Source organism: Rhinatrema bivittatum, chromosome 1 (assembly GCF_901001135.1).
Source record: "Rhinatrema bivittatum chromosome 1, aRhiBiv1.1, whole genome shotgun sequence".
In the NCBI taxonomy this organism is placed as follows: Eukaryota; Metazoa; Chordata; class Amphibia; order Gymnophiona; family Rhinatrematidae; genus Rhinatrema; species Rhinatrema bivittatum.
In genome coordinates this window covers 483,833,510-483,856,582 of record NC_042615.1, presented here as the reverse complement: position 1 = coordinate 483,856,582, position 23,073 = coordinate 483,833,510, and the positions used below count along the sequence as shown (strand labels likewise).

At 47.5% G+C, this 23,073-nt stretch overlaps 1 protein-coding gene across 2 annotated transcripts in view; it reads left to right on the top strand.

Moving 5' to 3' along the window:
- The first annotated feature begins 1,402 nt into the window (after nucleotides 1-1,402).
- IQSEC2 (IQ motif and Sec7 domain 2) overlaps nucleotides 1,403-23,073 on the top strand; it is a 415,732-nt gene continuing 394,061 nt past the window's right edge. Inside the window, exon 1 of one of the 2 annotated variants that reach the window (XM_029607435.1) lies at nucleotides 1,403-2,120. In XM_029607435.1, coding sequence (XP_029463295.1) covers nucleotides 1,633-2,120 — 488 coding nt within the window. In that variant the 5' untranslated portion in view covers nucleotides 1,403-1,632. The remainder of the gene's footprint in view (nucleotides 2,121-23,073) is intronic. The other variant, XM_029607469.1, reaches the window with a different exon arrangement.

Below are 23,073 nucleotides of genomic sequence, written 5' to 3'. Positions count from 1 at the left end.
GGCAATTTCTTATGTTCTTATCTGGCAAGGAGCACAGAGTATGATTCTTGCTGAACATGAAGGACAAGGCCAGTCAAGTCAAGTAAAGGATTCACAATCTCCTGTCAGATTCCAAAGAAGATTCATATAGAGGACAGGTTCCAGGAGAAACTTCTTGTATCTCTTATGCCTGTTTTTATTTTTATTGTTGTTATTATTGTTGCCAGCATGCAGTTGGATGCTTTGTTTTAACTTTCTCTGTGTCTCTCTATCCCCCTCCCCAGCACTATTCCAGCAGTGATGGAAGAGCTGCTTCTATCACTACAGACTGGCACAAAATCTCTGGGAAGTGCGGAAAGGGGTTTGGAAGCACAGCCTCCACCTCCCCATACCATGCCTTGCTCTCTGTCACTTCAGGGACAAAACAATAGGTTAGCACAGGTGAGGTATAGAGCTGGAGAAAGTAACATAAGAGCCAAATGGGGAGAGAAAGGCATGCTTTAATTCAGTGGATAGGAGAAGCAGATAGCCTGGTGGGTGACAAATGGAACTTTCCTGCTTTTCATCACCTCCAGAAAAATTAGGTTTTAAAATGGTACTTGATCTCAAGAAACAACCAGACTCCTAGACTTGGGTTTGCCTCAGAAACAGGAGTGCACGTTTGGAAAAACCTGTTCTCGTGTGGCCCATAGGAGAGAAGATAGGTTTCCAGTCATATTGCAAGTCAAATAGTTATAATTACTGTTGTGTCCGGGATCCTTGTGTAGGCCCGTGCTTCCCATCATTATGAAAAAGCTTGATGAGAAAGCAGAGGAAATCCTGCTGTGTGAGCTCAGATTTGGCTCAATCAGGCTTTGTGTGTGTGTGTGTGTGTGTATCCTCCACGGAGTCACTTTATACCCCATTTCACCAGGGATTAGCACTCTTGAACTTCCATTTCCCAGTGCCTCAGATCTCGTCTTTCTCTGTCATTGACTGGATTCGGTGGCAATGCTTACAATTTAGTTGGAATTTAAGATCATAAGAGATGGCATACTGGGTCAGACCAAAGGTCCATCAAGCCCAGCATCCTGTGTCTGACAGCGGTCAATACAGGTCACAAGCACCGGGCAGGTTCCCACAGAACAGATTCAATCAATTTTTTTATAACCATAACCAAGGATAACTATAAGCATCATCATAACCAGGGATGAGCAGTGGCTTTTCCAAGTCTACAAGGTTAATATGGTTGATGTACTTTTCCTCCAGGAACTTGTCCAGACCCTTGAAAACGGAAGACACATGTTAGTGAGTTAGAGCGAGAAACCGTTGCTGGACTTTTGGCGGGCACGGAGTGAGCGCGAGCGGCCCGGGCTCTGCCTGTCAGAGCGTGGCTCGCGGACGGGCGCTCGCGCAGCCTCGTGCTGACGCGCGCTCCCGGGCTCTGCAGCAGTAGGCAGTAGCGGCGGCGGCATTGCATCGCTTCGCTGTGAGCAGCAGCAGCTGCACCGTCTGCCCTGCTCCCCGCCGCCGCCTCATCCGCACACCGCAGCACGGCACTGCGGGCAGCAGCCATGGTCGGGGGCAGCCAGCTCCGCCCCGGCCACCCAGCGCCCTTGTAACCCGCGGAGAGAAGCGGCGGCGGCCGGCTTCGCTCGCGGTGCAGCCGGCGGCATGGAGGGGGGGCCGGGCCCCGGGTCCGGCCCGGGCCCCGGAGCCGAGAGCCCGAACCGCGCCGTGGAGTACCTGCTGGAGCTGAACAACATCATCGAGAGCCAGCAGAAGTTACTGGAGACGCAGCGGCGGCGCATCGAGGAGCTGGAGGTGCAGCTGGAGCGGCTGAGCCAGGAGAACCGGGACCTGCGCGAGGGCCAGAGCCGGGAGCGCGAGCAGCAGCAGCACCGCCACCACCACCGGGACTACCACTGCCGGGACCCCCCGCAGCCCGTGCGCGACCCGCCGCACTACCAGAACCGCGAGCCGCACTACCGCGAGGCCCCCCAATGCCAGCACCGGCACCGCGACAAGGAGCGCGAGGGCCACTACTCCACCCGCGAGCGGGGCCAGCGGAGCCGAGGCGCCTCTAGGAGCTCCAGCCCCGGCGGCGGAGGGGGCCACAGCACCAGCACCAGCACCAGCCCGGCCACCACCCTGCAGAGAAAGTGAGTATCCTCCAGCCCGCAGCCGGGACCGAGCCGGGCCAGGCGCGTTGCTCGGGATCAGCACCCGTCCTCCCGGACAGCTCACCGCCTGCCTGCGACTGGGGAGAAGGTGCCAGCCCCCTTCCCTTCCCGAGCGCCCCCAGTCCTGGGACTGCTTTCTGCCCACCTTGTTGTTGCTTGCCTGAAAAGGATGCGCATCATGCTTAATGCTACGTAACTCCCTTCTCTACTGCTTGCATACAGCTTAATCCTCCCACTGTTCAAACTCCTACTACCACTTCCCTTAAATACTACCTCACCCCCTCCCCAGACGCCCCCCCCCCTCCAACCTCTTTGAAAGCCTTGTCATGATCACAGTTGGGTCTCACCCCCGCCCCCAACTTCCCATCAGCGCTCGTTCTGTGGGGCCCATGCAAAAATCAGTTACCTGCAGGATGTGCAGTAACTGATATTGTTGCACTTGGAAAGGGATGTTTGTGGCAAGTCTTTGCCAGTTGGCCTTCATGCACCGGCAGGTGGAAGTTGGGTCCTGTCAGAGCATCTATCCCATAAAACTTCATGAAATGGCTTAACAATACATCTGTGCATAAGGTAATTAGTCCCGTCATTCACCAGGATCCAGGGGGGTTTGTACCTATTTGTTTGTTCGGTTAGGAAAGCTGCTGCTCCAGCAGTTCCAGGCGAACTAACTCTACCTCCAATACCTCTCCCTTCCCAGGTTCCCTGAGCACTCAATGTAGATTTTTTCCCCTTCCCCCGGTGGGTTAGATTGCTTTTACCCCCAAGACAGCCAGGGGCCACTGCATTCACTTTGATTTTTCATTTTTTTTAAATCTTGTATGACAAATGTCAGAAAATATAGTTTTACCAATATTTATGTGTTCCATGCAGGAATTTGACACTTCAGTCCTATTTCTTTGATAAAGGCAAATGTCCCACAATGGAGTGCACACATAAGCCTGAGGACAGGCATTTATTAAGCATTTTTTCCATAGACCCACAGAACTTAGTAAATGAAGCCCTGAGTTTGCTGTTAGTAAATAGACAAGTGACTGGCAACCTGCAAAAATATCAGACTAGGTTTTCAACATCACCAGTTCCTCCTCTATCCCTAATCCTCTTCTCCTGCCTCCCTTTCCCTCAATCCCCAGTTCCTTTGATTGTTTCTATCCTACCTGCCTCCCTCTGCTCCCATTATAGGTTCCTATTCCATCTCTGCTCTCTAATCTTTAAAAATACTTTTATTCTGCCCAACCTTGATTCTTCCCCCCCCCCCCCCCCCCCCCCCCCGTTCCCCTCTCCCCACATGGATCATGTTAGAAAGCAGTAGCAATGCAGGGATACAGGACTCGTATCTGCTTCTAGTCCCTACAGCTGCTCCACCTCTGCCTTCACATGCTTTCTCTTTAGACAGGAAATACTGTATGTGGGAGGTGGAGCAGCCGTGAGAACTGGGAACACGTGTTCTTTCGGTGTAGGTGCTGGTTTTGATATATTAGCAGAAAGATAACTGTGGCTCGGGGGAGGGTGGGGGGTGGGGTGGAAGAGTAAAGAAATTGGGGAGGGCTGACCTCAGGGGAGGGATCCCAGGTCTGTGCTGATGAGGGCACCTATTTTCGCAACAATGGCTGGAAAAGCTACTGAAAGATTGCATCCACGCAGAAATAGTGAGAGCATTATAAATAAATATTTTCTGTAAAAACCAGAGTGGAGGCAAAAAAAGAGAAGCAGTGATCTACTGCAAGTAGTCAAATTTATGCAGCTGATGGTTGGGAGATATTCCTTATTGTCATGGGTGATAGTAAGAGCAAGGAAGAGTGGTGGCCTGAGCTAGAGAGCAGTAAAGCTTGTATAGCGGACATCTGTTATGTGCCCTTAGCTAGAGCAGTGTAGGGCAGCCAGGCAGATTGGGTGGGCTGAATGGTCCTTATCTGTCATCAGTTACTGAGTTATGAGATAATAATTGCCATGCAGGGACAGACCAGGGTCCATTGAGCCCAGCATCTTGTCTCTGACAGTGGCCAGTCCAGGTTGCGAGTTCCCAGCATATCTCACAACGTAGATCAAATTCCTGTGCTCATTCCCAGGGATAGCAATATCCTTCTTTAGTTTACCTGGCTAATAATGTGTTATGGACTTTTCCTCTAGCAACTTGTTTAAATCTGTTTTAAATCCTGCTATGCTAGTCGTCTTGACCACATCCTCTGGCAACAGATTCCACAACTTGATGGTGTGCTGAGTGAAAAAGTACTATCTTGGATTTGTTTTGAATCTGCTGGTTGTCAGTTTCATGGAGTATCCTCTTGTTTTAGCATTTGAAAGGGTAAATAACCATCCTTTAACTTACCCGTTTCACCCCACTCGTGATTTTACAAACTTCTATCATGAGCCAGTAGGGTGGGTGGGGGTGGTGAACTTGCCTTTCTTTCGGATTGATACCGTGACTCTGAGGTCAGAAAGATCAGCTTCAATAAACAACCCAACACCCCCGCCCCCACCCCTCCCACCGCCATCTCAACACTCTACTAGGTCTGAGGGTGAAGATGGAGGTAGGCCCAGTGTATTTATTCTTCTCAGCACTGCTGTGATGATGCGTCTGAGACAGGAATAGCTCTGCTGTCTCTGGCACCTGCCTGCAGCATCTGTGCAACATCTGCACTTCACAGGTTCAGTCTCACATCCAATCAGGCATCAGAGGGAACTGTGCTACCAGCAATTATACTGAGTACAGAGTAGGGGGAGGTGTATATACATTTAAACTGGTATTATCTGAGGTGTTTATTTTTTACCACATTGCTGGGCCTGTGGTCCCCGGCATTAGAAGAGAGGTTGCAGAAGAGCCTTTGCCTGTACCCCCTGCCGTTGTACCAGATGAGCCTGGCATCAGTTGCTACTGTTATCCAGTAGCGGGCACCAGAACCTACTGGTTTTTTTATTTTCACATGGGGACAAAACTGGAAGGGCATGATAGGGATGGACCACTCTACACATGCCCCTTTTCGTACACTTTCTCTAAGCAGCCGTGGCGAGTCGCTGTCAGAAATAGGATGATGGACTAGAGGGGACCTTTGGCTTTATTAGGTATGGAAGTTCTGTTCTAGTCTGGATTCCAGGCAGGGTGTTGGATTAATTCTCAAGAGAATTGTGGCACGGAGAGAGGGGAGTGTGAGGCCGTTTTCTTTTCTGAAGCTGGATCAGGTGACCTGTTTTGGTTTGCCGTCTCACCCCAATTCACTTGAACAGGCTGACCTGGGTCCTGGTTTGACCCATTGCATATGGCATGGATTTCTTGTTGTGATTTTTCCCTCACTACTGTTTCCCCGAGAACATTGGAATTACAAATCCGTCCATTGCAGTGGGGGCAAACCTAGGACTAGATTAGCCTGTTTTATTGACTCTGGGGGTGAGGTGGTGACCCTGCTTTTTGCGCAAGATCTTGTCCCCCCCATATTGGGAGGGGAAGGGGCAGGGCCAGGGCCAGCTTTTGGGGTGGGCAACCTGTGCGGCTGTACAGGGCACCATGCATCGGGGGGGGGGGGGGGGCAGCACTATGCAGGTATTTCCTCCCCCATTCCCGTCCACATTATGTGTAGGCAGAGGGAAAGAGAGAGGGGATGGGGGGAAGTGCTGCTGGGTTTAGGATGGAGAGGGGAGAAGGAGATGCTGGATAGGAGAGAAAGAGAAAGGGGATGTTGTGCTGAAGTCATCGCCACTAACGAAGGAGGGAGCACTGTGCCAGAGCTGCCACCATCAAAGGGGAAGGGGAGGGGCACCAATTTCAGTTTTCCAGCAAGGGCGCTGGTTAGCCTAGAGCCAGCCCTGGGCAGGGGAGTTCTTGGGAGCCATAATATGGCAACTGGTCTGAAGCACTGCTGGTCCTGCTTCTTCTTCCTCCTCCTCCTCCTTCATCTCCCCATGCATTTCTCTGTCACCATTAGCAATAATTAAGCCGCCTCCCCATGCCCACTCTCTCTCTCTCCTCAGCAGTGTGCTGTTGTCATTGGGCTTTAAATTTATTTGTCGTGGCTTCTGTGCTGCATCACCATGCAAGGAAAAAAAAAATAAACAAACCAAAAAGAGAGAGAGAGAGCTGGTCATTAAGTTTTGTAATTAGTGCTGTGTGTGGGTGTGAGGATGGCATTCCTGTGTATTTAAGCAGTTCCCCCCCTCTCCATGGTTTACTGTGGAGATAGGAGGGAAGTGGAGGGGGTGGGGGGTCTGGCAATGATCAGCACAGCTGTATCCTACTTGGGCAGTGAAGAAGATGGGAAAGCTGCGTTATTGGACTTCTACTTTTTGATCCCCAGGAAGGGAGGGGGGGGGGGGCAATACCTGCACACCCCAGGTGGCAGGCGGAGATAGCAAAAAGGGAGCAAAAAAATGATGCATAATCAATGAGTTGCGTGGTGTCCGTTTCTGACAAATGCATCATTTCTAAAATTCAACAGGAGCACGTACACAAGTACATTTAGTTTATTTGCTGGTGCATTTTTCTCCTTGACTGCATTGTTTTGAAAGGGGCATTATTTGGCACTGTAAGAGACTTTAAGCCCCTCAGTGGGAGAAGGCTGAAATATATATATAAACAGAGGCGATGTCAGCAGACAAAGACCGCTTAGCCTGCCCAGTTTGCCCCTTTGTACCTGCCTTTGGTGCTGCCACAGATTGTGCTGCTTCTCTGGCTCCCTCCCTCCTTTATCAGTACAGCTCCTGGCGGTGTGTGTGTGTGTGTGTGTGTGTGTCACTCACCTTCTAAGACATGGGAGAAAATAGTTTATCTTTCTCCTGTTTAAGCTTTCCTCTAAGGCCTCTCTCCTTCCTCCTCTGATTGTGGATCCGAGGGGGAGGGAGCCAGGGTGCGCATGTGTGGGATATTTATTTATGCTGTGCAGCGCCCCCCCCCCCCCCCCCTTGTGTTGCATAGAGCGTGGGATGTTGCTCCTGACAAAAGTAGTAGGGATGCCCCCTACTGGCTGTCCTGCTCTCTGGGCTTCTGCTCTCTGCAGCTGAAAAAATTGGAGGTAGCTGGGAGGTGCTGGGTTTCCATGGCAGCTGTAAGAGACTCTGCTGTAAGTTGGCTGCTGCATGCTTTCAAATTTTACTTTTTTTTTTGGCGGTGTGGGGGAAGAAGGAGGTGGGACACAGCAGTTTCCTCCTGCTTCATTGGGCTTCCAGCTCAGTCAAAACGAGCCTCTGTTGCGCTAGGGTGCTGTGAGCTTTCACTTGATACCAGCAGGGGATTTTTTCCCCTCTGTTTGAAATCTCCCTCCCAGGTCACTCTGGCCCAGTCATGGCAGCGGCATGTCCTCAGCCAGGGGCCATGCACCAGGATGCCCTTCTGACATCTGCTTTAAGTGCACTCCCTAGAATGTTGCCAGTACACAATGACTTCTGGTGCCCTCTGCAGCATCCCCAGGCCAGACTGGCCCAGCAGTGGAAAAGGCCTAGACCACGAACTGAACCCAGTTCCTCGGCATGGAGGTACACAGCACTGCCACTGCGTCACCGGATCAGCCCATGCTTTAGATTTAAAAAACACCGTGGGGTTCAGTCTGATGTCGCTGGTTTTGGGGAGGCAGTCTTTTTCTGCTCTGAAGTAATCTTATTATTATTTGTTACTTCTTTTCTATTCGGTGACTGAAATATCAGTGGTGATCATAGTTAGGAGCTAGTATAGTTTTTTATTGGGTTTATTTTACGTTTTTGTTTCATGTGTTTTTATTGTGTATGTTTGAATTGTAAGCCTCTGCGGGCTCTGACATTAGCAGCCTATAAATTCCAATACATAAATTAAATAAATAGTCTTTGGCACTGTTGTCAGGAATTCTGCAGGTTGTGTCATCTTAAGGACTTTTCAGTACTTTGTGAGCCTGTAGCCTGGCAGGCAGATCTATGTATACTTCTTTATTAGAGGTTTCAGAGGTGGCAGGACCTCCATTTAACATGTCATGTGAGAGATCCTTAGGAGTGTAGTGCCTCCTAATGTCATGCTGGGGAATTGGGTCAGTACTGTTTTGGAGAGAAGAGTGTCTTGTGTCTATACGCACTGGGTCTGTTTCCCAGGAATTCCCCCCCCCCCCCCCCCTTATGTTTCCTGTTACAGTACATGTGCCTGCGCCCTTGAACTGTTTATACAGTACCTGCAGTGCTTGTTTACATTTCCCTGGTTGCACCTTCACTCTCTTTGTGCCTGTGTCCTTGCACAGGTAAGTTTGTGAAGTGGGGACTTCTGTGTTTTTTTGGGGGTTTTTTTTTCACTCCTAAGATTTGCTTTCTGCAGATTGAGGCTGCTAAAATATCCCAGGACAAAAAAATAGACATAAAAATAGAGGGGCCAGGGCTGAAGGCAATAGGTGGCCGAGTGTAAGAACGGTATTAGATCCTAAAGACAAGAGCCATGTACCGTTCACTGGGCTGTGCATCATCCAGAAATATATGTGCGAGAGAGAGAGAGAAGGCAGGCTGCTTCTCATAGGTTTGGGGAGGTGGTGGTGGTGGTAGGGAAGGTTGGTGTATACTGCAGTGCTGTGCTTAGAGAGCCAGCGAGGAGGCGGCTGCTTGAAATGCATGGAGAGTACAGCTGATGGGAGATGAAATACAGCAAACAAGAAGCAGGCCAGCAAGATAAAGAGCGATATGTATCCTGCACTTCTGGGGCTTCCCTTTGGGTGATGATGGCACCCCTAACTCAAGTGGGAAGAGACAGCAGCAGCACCTCATGATAACAGAAAGGACAGAAATGCCAGGAGATGTTCTGTATGCCATGCAGTGTGTGATACAGTGAAATAAACGAGAGACAAAAGCATGAATATGTTCTTTATTCCTTGCAGAGTCATGCAGTGTGAAAGCTTGCTGGGCAGACTGGATGGGCCATTTGGTCTTCTTCTGCCGTTATTTCTATGTTTCTATATGCCTGGGAATGTACTTTATTCCCTGCATTGTGATACAGTGAGATAGAAAGGATAGAAATGCCTGGGAATGTTCTTTATTCCCCGCAGTGTGATACAGTGAAACAGAAGGGATAGAAATGCCTGGGAATGTTCTTTATTTCCCGCAGTGTGATACAGTGATATAGAAGGGATAGAATTGCCTGGGAATGTTCTTTATTCCCTGCAGTGTGATACAGTGATATAGAAGGGATAGAAATGCTTGGGAATGTTCTTTATTCCCTGCAGTGTGATACAGTGAGACAGAAGGGATAGAAATGCTTGGGAATGTTCTTTATTCCCTGCAGTGTGATACAGTGAGATAGAAGGGATAGAAATGCCTGGGAATGTTCTTTATTTCCTGCAGTGTGATACAGTGAGATAGAAGGGATAGAAATGCCTGGGAATGTTCTTTATTTCCTGCAGTGTGAATCAGTGAGATAGAAGGGATAGAAATGCCTGGGAATGTTTTTTATTCCCCACAGTGTGGTACAGTAAGATAGAAGGGATAGAAATACTTGGGTTAGTTCTTTATTTCCTGCAGTGTGATACAGTGGGATAAAAGGGATAGAAATGCCCGGGGAAGTTTTTTTATTCCCTGCAGTGTGTTACAGTGAGATAGAAGGGACAGAGGTATATAATGAAGGCTTGAGGTTGGCAATGAAGAAAAGGGGTAACTTATATTAACTTTAGGTGTAACATTTCTCCATGGGAGTAAGCTGAACAGAACAGCAGCTACTACCGTTAACAGGATGCAGGGGGGTAACCTGCATGGAGCGGCAGCTACTACCATTAACAGAACACATTTGGGTAGCTTGCACAGCATGGCATTTACTGCCCTTAACCACAAAACATGGGGTCTGCACAATGCAGCAGTTACTACCATAAGCCACTTGCTGGGCAGACTAGATGGACCATTTGGTCTTTATTTGCAGTCATTGCTATGTTACTGTAAATAGCTGGGGATGTTCTTTATTCTCTGCAGTGTTGTACAGTGAGATAGAAGGGATAGAAATATCTGGCAATGTTTCTTATTCTCTGCAGTGTTGTACAGTGAGATAGAAGGGATAGAAATATCTGGGGATGTTCTTTATTCTCTGCTGTACAGTGAGATAGAAGGGATAGAAATATCTGGAGATGTTTCTTATTCTCTGCAGTGTTGTACAGTGAGATAGAAGGGATAGAAATATCTGGGGATGTTTTTTATTCTCTGCAGTGTTGTACAGTGAGATAGAAGGGATAGAAATATGTGGATATGTTCTTTATTCTCTGCAGTGTTGTACAGTGAGATAGAAGGGATAAAAATATCTGGGGATGTTCTTTATTCTCTGCAGTGTTATACAGTGAGATAGTAGGGATAGAAATATCTGGAGATGTTCTTTATTCTCTGCAGTGTTGTACAGTGAGATAGAAGGGATAGAAATATCTGGATATGTTCTTTATTTTCTGCAGTGTTGTACAGTGAGATAGAAGGGATAGAAATGCTTGTGGATGTTCTTTATTCTCTGCAGTGTTGTACAGTGAGATAAAAGGAATAGAAATATCTGGAGATGTTCTTTATTCTCTGCAGTGTTATACAGTGAGATAGTAGGGATAGAAATATCTGGAGATGTTCTTTATTCTCTGCAGTGTTGTACAGTGAGATAGAAGGGATAGAAATATCTGGATATGTTCTTTATTTTCTGCAGTGTTGTACAGTGAGATAGAAGGGATAGAAATGCTTGTGGATGTTCTTTATTCTCTGCAGTGTTGTACAGTGAGATAAAAGGAATAGAAATATCTGGAGATGTTCTTTATTCTCTGCAGTGTTGTACAATGAGATAGAAGGGATAGAAATATCTGGAGATGTTCTTTATTTTCTGCAGTGTTGTACAGTGAGATAGAAGGGATAGAAATGCTTGGGGATGTTCTTTATTCCCTGCACTGTAGTACAGTGAGATAGAAGGGATAGAAACACTTGGAGATGTTTCTTATTCCTTGAGTGTGATACTTTGTGCTAGAAGGGTTAAAAACAACTGGGGATGTGCATTATTTTCATATGCAGCAGATAGAAAACTGTTTCCTCATGGCCTGAGCATTTTTTCGAGGCATAAATCCTAATTATAAAATTAGAAATCCTTTTAAAGAGTGTGGGAGTGGCCTTTTGGTGCAGTAGTGATAGGCAGTATTGTTGAGTTTTAGGAAGCAGTTGAAAACACATCTGTTTAGACGAGCGTATAATTAATGTGATATGATAATCTGCATGTCACAGAGGGTCTTTGCTCTCATGATGTTGAATTTTTTGTAAAGATTTAGGACAAGGGGGGATACTCTTTGTGTATTGTGGTTGGGTTATTTTAACTTTGGATTTTCAATGTATTTTGGATGCTGTATTAATTATTATATATAATGTGCTATTGTATGATTTTTTAAATTATATATATATATATATATATATATATATATATATATATATATTTATATATATATATATTTATTTATTTAGTGATTTTATATATTATTTGATTTATAACCCACCAAGAGTATTGGATGGTGTGGATATACGGTAAATCTTTTAAATAAATAAATAGTTAAGCAGGTTACAGGGCTTTTACTGGGGTTAATCACCCCAGAAAAGGGAGCTGTTCATTGCACGGCATTCTTTGTTCACAATTTATTTACTTTTTCGCTTTCATTTATGTCCTTTCTTCTTCCCTTCCATGCTTCCTGCAAACCTTACTGAGCTGCAGTAGGATCCCTCTTTCTCATGTAGCTGCAGGATCTGAGTTATAAGTATAGGTGAAGATTTTGACTGCCTCAGTAAAGAGCTGAGTCAGCAAAAAGCTGAGTGCTCTGGTGCCCGATGCAAGCCTTCTCCTCCTCTGCTTCTTCCCCCCCCCCCCCCCCCCCGTGCCAGTGCTTCCAGCCCAGCAGTTCCTGTGCTCTAAGTGGAATGGCTGGGGACTCTCCACTACCCTCTTGCTTTTCCTCCTGCTGGAGACAGGAGAGATGAGGATCGCATCGTGGCCAGATACTTCTCCCTAGGAGGGTGAAGAACCCCCAGTATTGAATTATAGAAAGGAAATAAGAATTCTGAGGATGGGATGGCAACATATGGATAAGTGTGGGAAGCATGCAGGTACCCATACATGCACATATGTGCATGCGAATGCACATAACAGGAATTTTAAATCGTGCGTGCAATCACACACCTACAATTTAAAATACAGCCATCGTCTTATGTGTGCTCCTAATTTTAAGTGGTTACACAAGCTACCTGCTACGGTAACAGCCCGCTGTGTACTGTGGCCGCTGGATTTCAAATATGGATTTATGCATGTAACTGTTGGGTCTACCCTGGAACCCCCCCGACATGCCCTAACTCCGCCCCTTTCCCCTGCACATTTGGTTACTCGCGCATGTGCATATAAACACATAACTGGGCCATTTTGAAATATGAATCACTCATGCTCAGCCCTTTGATGCGAGGAACTCTTTTAAAATTCACCCTTAAATGGTACAGTCTACACTACATCAAATGCTCTCCCATGATCCAACTCTCTGGTCACTCAGTCAAAGAAATTGATCAAATTTGACTGACAAGATCTATTTCTGGTAAAACCTTGCTGCCTCAGATCTTGTAACTCAATGCGCAGAAACCTCAGTTTTTGACATGAATCCTTTTGAAAATGACTTTATGTATTAACCTCAAGGGTGAGCAGAGAGTTGGATCATGGGAGAGCATTTGATGTAGTGTACTTGGATTTAAGTAAGGTCTTTGACACAGTTCCTCACAGGCAACTTTATAAATAAACTGAGTGCCCTTGGTATGGTTGGGTAGGAGGCGACAAAGGGTAGTGGTAAACGGAGCTCACTGCAAGGAAAGAGGTGTTGTTACTTGTGTTGTGCCACAATGATTGCTGCTTGGATTGGTTCTTTTCAACATTTTCGTAAGTGATATTGCAGAATGATCTTTGGTAAAGGTTTAACTTTTTGCGGATGATTCCAAAATCCACATTAGGGTAGACAGCCAGGAAGGTGTGGAAAACATGAGGAGGGATCTAGTGAAGCTTAAGGAATGGTCTAGAGCCTGGCTGCTAATAAATGCAGAAGTATGCATTTAGGGTTGAATTTTAAGGGTTCCTTGCATTAAAAGGCTGAGCACTAGCGACTTGTATTTTAAAATGGCATATATGTGTGTATATGCATGTGTGTGAGTAACCAAATGTGCGGGGAAAAGGGGTAGAGTTAGGGCGTGTCGGGGATGCTCCGGGGCAGACTCGATAGTTATGTGCATAAATCGATAATTTAAGTCCTGCGGTCACAGTACGCAGTGGGCTGTTAGCAGCATTTATTTACTTCTGCATACATTTTTTTTTTTAGTCCTAAAATGACAGGGTGAGGAGTCTGGGTAAACTGGGAGTAGTGCAGAATGAAGAACCAGAGGGATCAGGATGACGTAGAGTTAGAGTCGACAAACTGGTGGACTAATTGGGATTGTCCTTCATGCTCGCATGTTTTAAAATCTGCTTTTGTGTGTGCGTTAAAGCCATCAAATCCCTAAGGAAGCTGCGAGAACTACAGATGCTCGTGTAACCACTTAAAATTGGAGCACACATTCGCGCGATGGGTGTATTTTAAATTATATGTGCGCAGTTGCATGACCAATTTAAAATTCCTGCGTATGTGCATTCACGTGCACATGCGTGCATGTATGAGTGCCCATGCGCTCGTTTTAAAGTTACCATCCCTGGCTGCAGAAAACCCAAGGGAGTGGTACAGTCTAGGCCAGTGGTTCTCAACCGGTGTGTCGCGACACACCAGTGTGTCGCCAAGCTCTGGCAGGTGTGTCGCGGCTCCTGGTGTTCCACTGCCCCGCTTGTGCTTCCCTTCTCCCTAGGGGCTGGGCCGAAGAATGAAGAGACGCTGCGCGCCAACGCCAGCGGGGCCGAAGAATGAAGAGACGCTGCGCGCCAACGCCAGCGGGGCCGAAGAACGAAAAGACCTGCGCGCCGACGTCAGCGGGGCCAAAGAACGAAGAGACGCTGCGCGCCAACGCCAGCGGGGCCGAAGAACGAAAAGACCTGCGCGCCGACGTCAGCGGGGCCGAAAGAACGAAGAGATGCTGCGCGCCGCCGGCAGCTGAAGAGCAGAGAGACCTGCGCGTCACCAGCGGCGGGGCCGAAGAACAAAGAGATGCTGCGCGCCGCTGCCGGTGGCTGAAGAGCGCAGAGACCTGCACGTTGCCGGCGGCGGGGCCGAAGAACGAAGAGACACACTGTGCGCCGCTGCCGGCGGCTGAAGAGCGGAGAGACCCTGCACACTGCGGGAGGCGGCTGGAGAGACGTTGCGTACCGCGGGAGGTCAGGCCAGAGGTGGCTGAGAAGTGGAGGCCAAACAATGAGAAGAGGCTCCATGTGAGCTTGTGTGCTTGTGGTAGAATGGGTGCCTGGGTGCATGAGTGAGAGCTTGTGTGCGTGTGTGGTAGAATGGGTGCATGAGTGAGAACTTGTGTGCGTGTGTGTGTGTGGTAGAATGGGTGCCTGGGAGCATGAGTGAGAGCTTGTGTGCGTGTGGTAGAATGGGTGCATGAGTGAGAGCTTGTGTGCGTGTGTGTGTGTGGTAGAATGGGTGCCTGGGTGCATGAGTGAGAGCTTGTGTGCGTGTGTGTGTGGTAGAATGGGTGCATGAGTGAGAGCTTGTGTGCGTGTGTGTGTGTGTGTGTGGTAGAATGGGTGCATGAGTGAGAGCTTGTGTGCGTGTGTGTGTGGTAGAATGGGTGCATGAGTGAGAGCTTGTGTGTGTGTGTGGTAGAATGGGTGCCTGGGTGCATGAGTGAGAGCTTGTGTGCGTGTGGTAGAATGGGTGCATGAGTGAGAGCTTGTGTGCGTGTGTGTGTGTGGTAGAATGGGTGCCTGGGAGCATGAGTGAGAGCTTGTGTGCGTGTGGTAGAATGGGTGCATGAGTGAGAGCTTGTGTGCGTGTGGTAGAATGGGTGCATGAGTGAGAGCTTGTGTGCGTGTGTGTGTGTGGTAGAATGGGTGCCTGGGAGCATGAGTGAGAGCTTGTGTGCGTGTGGTAGAATGGGTGCATGAGTGAGAGCTTGTGTGCGTGTGTGTGTGTGTGGTAGAATGGGTGCCTGGGTGCATGAGTGAGAGCTTGTGTGCGTGTGTGTGTGGTAGAATGGGTGCATGAGTGAGAGCTTGTGTGTGTGTGTGTGGTAGAATGGGTGCATGAGTGAGAGCTTGTGTGCGTGTGTGTGTGGTAGAATGGGTGCATGAGTGAGAGCTTGTGTGTGTGTGTGGTAGAATGGGTGCCTGGGTGCATGAGTGAGAGCTTGTGTGTGTGTGGTAGAATGGGTGCCTGGGTGCATGAGTGAGAGCTTGTGTGCGTGTGTGGTAGAATGGGTGCCTGGGTGCATGAGTGAGAGCTTGTGTGCGTGTGTGTGTGTGGTAGAATGGGTGCCTGGGAGCATGAGTGAGAGCTTGTGTGTGTGCGTGTGTGTGGTAGAATGGGTGCCTGGGTGCATGAGTGAGAGCTTGTGTGCGTGCGTGTGTGTGGTAGAATGGGTGCCTGGGAGCATGAGTGAGAGCTTGCGTGCGTGCGTGTGTGTGTGGTAGAATGGGTGCCTGGGTGCATGAGTGAGAGCTTGTGTGCGTGTGTGTGTGTGGTAGAATGGGTGCCTGGGTGCATGAGTGAGAGCTTGTGTGTGTGTGTGGTAGAATGGGTGCCTGGGTGCATGAGTGAGAACTTGTGTGCATGTGTGTGTGTGTGGTAGAATGGGTGCCTGGATGCATGAGTGAGAGCTTGTGTGTGTGTGTGTGTGTGTGGTAGAATGGGTGCCTGGGTGCATCAGTAAGAGCTTGTGTGTGTGTGTGTGTGTGTGTTAGAATGGGTGCATGAGTGAGAGCTTGTGTGCCTGTGGTAGAATGGGTGCCTGGGTGTGTGAGTGAGAGCTTGTGTGTGTGTGGTAGAATGGGTGCATGAGTGACAGCTTGTGTGCCTGTTGTAGAATGGGTGCATGAGTGACAGCTTGTGTGCCTGTTGTAGAATGGGTGCATGAGTGAGAGCTTGTGTGATTGTGTGTGGTAGAATGGGTCCCTGGGTGCATGAGTAAGAGCTTGTGTGTGTGTGTGTGTGTTAGAATGGGTGCCTGGGTGCATGAGTGAGAGCTTGTGTGCCTGTGGTAGAATGGGTGCCTGGGTGCGTGAGTGGGAGCTTTGTGTGTGTGTGTTAGAATGCATGCCTGGGTGCGTGAGTGGCAGCTTTATGTGTGTGTGTGTTGGAATGCATGCCTGGGTGCGTGAGTGGCAGCTTTGTGTGTGTGTGTGTGTGTGTGTGTTAGAATGGGTGCCTGATTGCATGAGTGAGAGCTTGTGTGCCTGTGGTAGAATGGGTGCCTGAGTGGTGAGTGGCAGCTTTTTGTGTGTGTGTGTGTGTGTGTTGGAATGCATGCCTGGGTGCGTGAGTGGCATCTTTGTGTGTGTGTGTGTTAGAATGCATGCCTGGTTGCATGAGTGGCAGTGTGTGTGTGTGTGTGGTACAATGGGTGCATAAGTGGCAGTGTGTGTGGTTGTAAGTGACAGAGTATGTGTGTGCTTGAATGTAAGTGACAGCATGTGTGTGATTGAGAGAGACTGGTCAGGGAGGTGACTGGTGTGTGTGTGAGAGACAGAGACTGGTCAGGGAGGTGACTGGTGTGTGTGTGAGGAAGAGATACTAGTTATGGAAGTTACTGGTCTGTGTGAGAGACTGGTTGTGGGCCCTAAGGAAGAGGACTGTGAGGACAGAGCTTTAGCAGCCACTGCTGCTTCTGGTGAGTGCTATTGGTCTGCAAGGGAAAGGAGTAGGAGAGTTGCTGGAGAAGGTAAGTAAAGGCAGCTTTTTAAGTTTATTTTTCTTGATTGATTGCCATTTTAATTATTGGGTGTTATGTGATGTGTCTGCTGTTTTGAAATATTTTGATATTTAGACAATTTTTAATAATTTTTATGAGTTTTTAATTGTTGGATGTTATTCCGTTCATCAGCTGTTTTGTAACATTTATTAGTATAGTTTTACAATTATTTCTAAGTGGGTATCTATAGCAGCTTGGCTTGCTCTGTTTTCCCAATAGGAGGTGTATTAGTGTTTAGGGCCTGGTTAATTACTGTCTTTTCATAAGGAGGGGTATTGTGCTTGCCAGTAAAGAGAGTTTGCTTTGCTTTTTCTGAGATGTCATCAGATCCAGAATATCTTTTTTTTGTATGGTGAGCCGTACGGGTAATGCCCTAGTTCTGCTCTGCACCCATTTTTGGGGGTCGACGTGGTTCCTGAGGATGCAGAATGTATATTTACATTTTGTCCCGTGATGGTCACATGTTCAGTGTGTCACGCATGTGAGAACCATCTGTCAGGTGTGTCCCGGCCGAAAAAAGGTTGAGAACCACTGGTCTAGGCAATGTAATTCTTCTATGCATGAAACAAGAGCACGATTTGTGGGTGATCATATTTCATGAACTTAAGGTGGCCAAATAAGTGGATAAAATGATAGCAAAAGCCACAAAGATACTTAGCTAGATAGGGAGAGAAGTGGTCAGTAGAAAAAGGGAGGTGATAATGACCCTTTATAAGTCTCTGCTGAGTCCTCATTTGAAATACTGTGTACAGTTTTGGAAACCTTCAAAAGGATATAAACCGGATGGAGTTGGTCCAGAGGCTGGCTGTTAAAATGATCAGTGTTCTTCGCTGTAAAGCATATGGGAAAAGATTTAAAAATCTTAACATGTATACCCTAGAGCAATGGTTCCCCACCCTGTCCTGGGGGCCTCTATAACATGCAAATTTTCTTTCATGCATATTCATTGTGGATATCCTGAAAACCTGACTGGCTGGGGGGTCCCCAGGACAGGGTTGAGAACCACTGCCCTAGAGGAAAGGAATAGGGAAGATATAATAAAGACATTTAAATGCCTCCAAAGTTTCCATGCACAGGTGGTGTACCTCTTTCAATGGAAAGGAGACTCAGGAGTGAGGGTCATGGGTTGAGGGAGAAAGGGAGTAGACTGAGGAGTAATCAGAAATATTTCTTCACTGAAAGTGTGGCAGATGCATGGAACAGCCTCCCAGTGGAGATAGTAGAGACAAAAACAGCATCTGAATTCAAGAAAGCATGGGACAAGCACAGGAGATCTCTGAGGAAGAAGGAGGGATTGTAGAGTTGAGCAGTTGTGTGGATAGGTCAGATGTTTTTTTCTATTGTCACGTTTCTGTTGAAACCCCCCACCCGGACGAGGCACATAAAAATGCAAGAGGGCCTGGCACCTGAATGAGCTGTGTGCTGGTCTCTTGGGAAAGGTTCAGTGGGAATGTGGGTCAAGCAGATAGTGTAGTAGATCCAGACCCAGAGGCAAGGAGAGTGTGCAACAGGCCTGAGCTGGACAGGGACCTCAAGCATTTGAAAATCCCACCTGCCTTCCCCACCTCTGACTGCTAGCTCCCCTGCTTAAATCACACCACACCAGAAAGATGGAGCTCACCCTGCAAATGTATTCAAACAACTTAACTTATTTCCTCATAGTACCAGCGTCCAAGCATATAACATTAGATGGAGAGAAAATGCTGATTAGATCAGGGTATATAGGCACTTCAACGGCAGGGGAGCAAGTCTGATATTTCACTTTCAAGCAAAGCCAGCATAGCTCTCTGCTTCAACGGCAGGGGAGCAAGACTGATACTTCACTTTCAATGCATAGCCAGCATGGCTCTCTGCTTCAACGGCAGGGGGGAATGAAGAAAGGTGGATCTATATTCAGGCAACAATCAACAAGGACTGAATTACATAGTCTGAATAAACAGATAAGCATGGGTGTAGCTTGCTTATTGCGGTGGTTAATACCCCTAACTAAATTAAGCTATTTCACTTAGATGCAGTTCCAACACTGCTCTCTACATTAATGGTGGGGGTGGAAGGGAAATAGAATAAAAAAAGGTTACTAAGAGCCAAGAGGAACAGATAAGTATGTGAGAGAAAAAAAAAAACCAAAGTGTGAAAGAACATAAGAACATAAGAAAATGCCATACTGGGTCAGACCAAGGGTCCATCAAGCCCAGCATCCTGTTTCCAACAGTGGCCAATCCAGGCCATAAGAACCTGGCAAGTACCCAAAAACTAAGTCTATTCCATGTAACCATTGCTAATGGCAGTGGCTATTCTCTAAGTGAACTTAATAGCAGGTAATGGACTTCTCCTCCAAGAACTTATCCAATCCTTTTTTAAACACAGCTATACTAACTGCACGAACCACATTCTCTGGCAACAAATTCCAGAGTTTAATTGTGCGTTGAGTAAAAAAGAACTTTCTCCGATTAGTTTTAATCCAGTCTGCTTGCTGGGCAGACTGGGCAGTCTGCTTGCTGGGCAGACTGGATGGGCCATTTGGTCTTCTTCTGCCGTCATTTCTATGTTTCTATAAGTAACCTCCTTCCAGATTGGAAGTTAGTTACAATTACTTAATCACACTCCATGAAATCCCATGCTTCACCAACACACTCCGTGAATACAGTTTTCAATCCTTCACTCCTTTAGTTCCCTTTTTCCCCTCAAAGCACTCTGGTTATCATAGTCTTATTTCAAAGATACCACTCATAAACACTTCAGTATTTATTCTTGGACACAGCGTAGCTCTTAGTATACCCGTGGACTCTGCTCTAATTTCAGAACCCATTTGTGCACAGTTTCTAACGAGGTAGATAACTAGGCACATTACCCGGTTGTCCCCCGACTTTCACTCTTCTGAGGCTCTCCAAATTGAGCACACACACACACACCTATGGGACCTCCTGACTTCTCCTCCACCTCTAGGGATTCCAGACCCAGTCCCCTTGGATGTTTCCCCTTGAGCAGAAATATATCATGCCTCAGACCTTTCTCCTGGGGGGGGGGGGGGGGGGAAGCTCCTATAGGGTCCTCTTAATTGAGAAGCCACCCCCGGCAGAACCTTCTCAGATATGTTCTCTCCAACCTCTTCCTGCCAAAATCCTCAACCACCCCTTTTATGCAGAGTGAACCAACATTCCATACAGGACTATGCGCCCCTTTCTTCTTAAAGAAACCTTCCTACATAGATCATCAGGCACTCTTCAGGTTAACACAATGCAAATGCATCATTTGCACTCACCATACGGAAGGCCATCTAGTGGTCATCCATACTGCCATGCCCCTCACATACACTTAGCAGCAACAAGACAGCTTCTGCTACCCTATAATATTTTCACAACTGTAAATCTACAACCAGAATGGGGCCAGATAGCCTTCCGCATCCAGAATCCTCTCTAAGCACCTCTTTTTGACAGAAAAAGGACTACTTGTTGAGAGACCTGTCACACTGTTTCTATTAATCCTTGTTTGGAAATCAATTTGGGGTTTATGCGTGTAAAGTATGCATGCAACATGATTTCATGCATACTTTTAAGTGTAAGTAAGTAGGTGTCCCTGTGCAGGCTGTTTTAAAATTACCCTCAAAGTGGAGAATTAAGGGGATAGGGAGATGATTGTATAAATGTGTGTTCTGCTTAGGATTTGGTTATGATTTTATAATATTTATATATATGATTTTTTTCTGATATGTATTTTATAGAGCTCACTATAAATTGCTTTGAGTTGCATGTAGAAGAAGTAAATAATAAATTTAAATAAAAGTAATTAAAACTGCATCCAGGAGGCAAGCAAAGATTAGAAATATGATGATTATGTCAGATTTTGTAATGTTTTGACTTATCTTGTGTGGCACTTTTCAGTTACAAAAATGATATGGACCCTTCTTCATACTGTATTGATCACATTACTCCTACACTTATATACCTAACCAAAGCCGTGACCCTTAGATTAATTGTTGCAGACTATCTATCAGAGCCAATGTGCTCTACTGTCACAAATCATCTTTAAAACAGACAATTTTTTTGTCTCTTTATGCATACAGCAAATGCAGGGCCTGGGCTGTCCTCTCTGAAATGTATGAGTTGTGTGTATGCAGGAATTACAACGTTTGTGCTGTTGTCTATGCCACGTATGAGTTGCAGGGCATAGACTGCTCTCTGGTCAGTATATGGGTTTGGAGGTATGCAGAACATGCAGGTCTTAGGCTGCTACCTGTGCAGTGTATGTGGTTGCATATAGGCAGAACATGTAGTGATTGGGCTGTTCTGCATGTAGTATATGGGGTTGAGTTTATGCACGACTTGGGCTGTTCTCAGTGCAAAGTATGGGGTTGAATGTATAAGAACATAAGAATTGCTATACTGGGTCAGATCAAGGGTCCATCAAGCTCAGTATCCTGTTTCCAATAGTGGCCAATCCAGGCTGCAAGTACCTGGCAAGTACCCAAACATTAAATAGATCCCACGCTACTATTCCTTATTGATTAATAGCAGTTTATGGACTTTTCCTTTAGGAACTTATCCATACCTTTTTTAAACCCAGTTACACTAACTGCCATGACCACATCCTCTAGCAGTGAATTCCAGAGCTTAATTATACGTTGAGTGAAAAAGAATTTTCTCCAATTTGTTTAAAATGAGCTATTTGCTAACATCTGAGAGAGTAAATAACCGATTCACATTTACCTGTTCAAGTCCTTTCATGATTTTGTAGACCTCTATCATTTCTCCTAGGACAAGCAGGATGGTAGTCCTCACTCATGGATGACATCATCAGATGGAGCCCGGTACGGAAAACTTCTGTCAAAGTTTCTAGAAACTTTGGCTGGCACACTGAGCATGCCCAACATGCCACTATCCCTGCGTCCACGTAGGGTCTCTCTTCAGTCCTTCTTTTTCTGTGGAGCTAACGTCTTGTGAAGGTGGAGCTTGTGCTCTTTGGTTGGAAAATTTGTGTTTTCTTCACAAATTTTTTTCCTTTTTCTTTTAATTTTTCCTGCGCCGGGTCTCTCTTTGGTCCCCTTGGGTTCTTCTCGGTTGGTGAGAATGTTTTTGTTTCTCCCATATCCACCGGTAGTCATGCCCTTGTGGTCTCTGTGCACCTCATGGCTGCCTCGGGCTTTTGCTGATGCCGCCAGTGACTCCGGACTATGTCCCTAACTGATCCTCTGCCTGGGGGCATCGCACAATGTCTGAGGCTGCAGTTTGTGTGCCCAAATGACCCTGAACATCCTTCGGGCCAGGCTGGACAAAATGGAGAAAGTGTTTGGCTTGGGAAATCCAAGCCCTCTAGTCCGGCGTTGATGCCCTTGATGCGTAGGGACTGAGGGGAATGGATTGCCCTCGATCCCTCAGTCATCACCCTTCCCCTAAACCTTTGGGGGAGGGTGCTTCGGGGATCAGTGGATCTTGGTGTCCTTGAAGTCCTGGACTTCTGGATCCTCTTCATCATCCTTGGCACCAGGGAAAGACAGGGCTGAGCACCATGGGAGATCCCGCAAATGTTGACACCTGTCCCCATCTGCACACTGGACTGGGCATGTGCGGACCATGGCGCTTGTCGCCCTGCTGCCTAAGCGGCCTCGACACAAGGGGGGCCCCAACCTCCCTCGATGTTGGTGGTCTGGGGCTGTCCACACCAATTCTGGTGCTGGACATCGACCCTCCTCGGGGCCCTGAGGAGGAGTTGAGCCCAACTGTCCCCTCTCAGGAGTTGGAGCATCGGGTGCACCTGGTGGTGGACTGTGCTTTGCTGAACGGGAGCCGGTGCCTCCAGCACCGATACTGGTGCCTTCCCTGATTTTGCTGCCTTCACTGACGCCTTTGAGGCCGACGCCTGCACCGAGGCCGGTGCCTGTGCCAATGCTGACTGCGTGGATTGGGCTGGAACTGTTGCTGGATCGTCTCGATGTCTTCTTCGGTGTCCTCCCAACGCAGTTGATGCTGGCGCCTTGTGATCCCTCAGTGACCCGTAGGGCACAAAAATGCAAGTTGTCTGAGTTGGTCCTCATGGGGGACTCTTTGGGTAATGAAGGGCCATTGGTACCATCTGCACCTTAAGATACCTCGGCGCCACACCCAGCGCTTCTGGGGCCAGGGCCCAGCCCTCTGGGATCTGTGGTTCCTTCGGG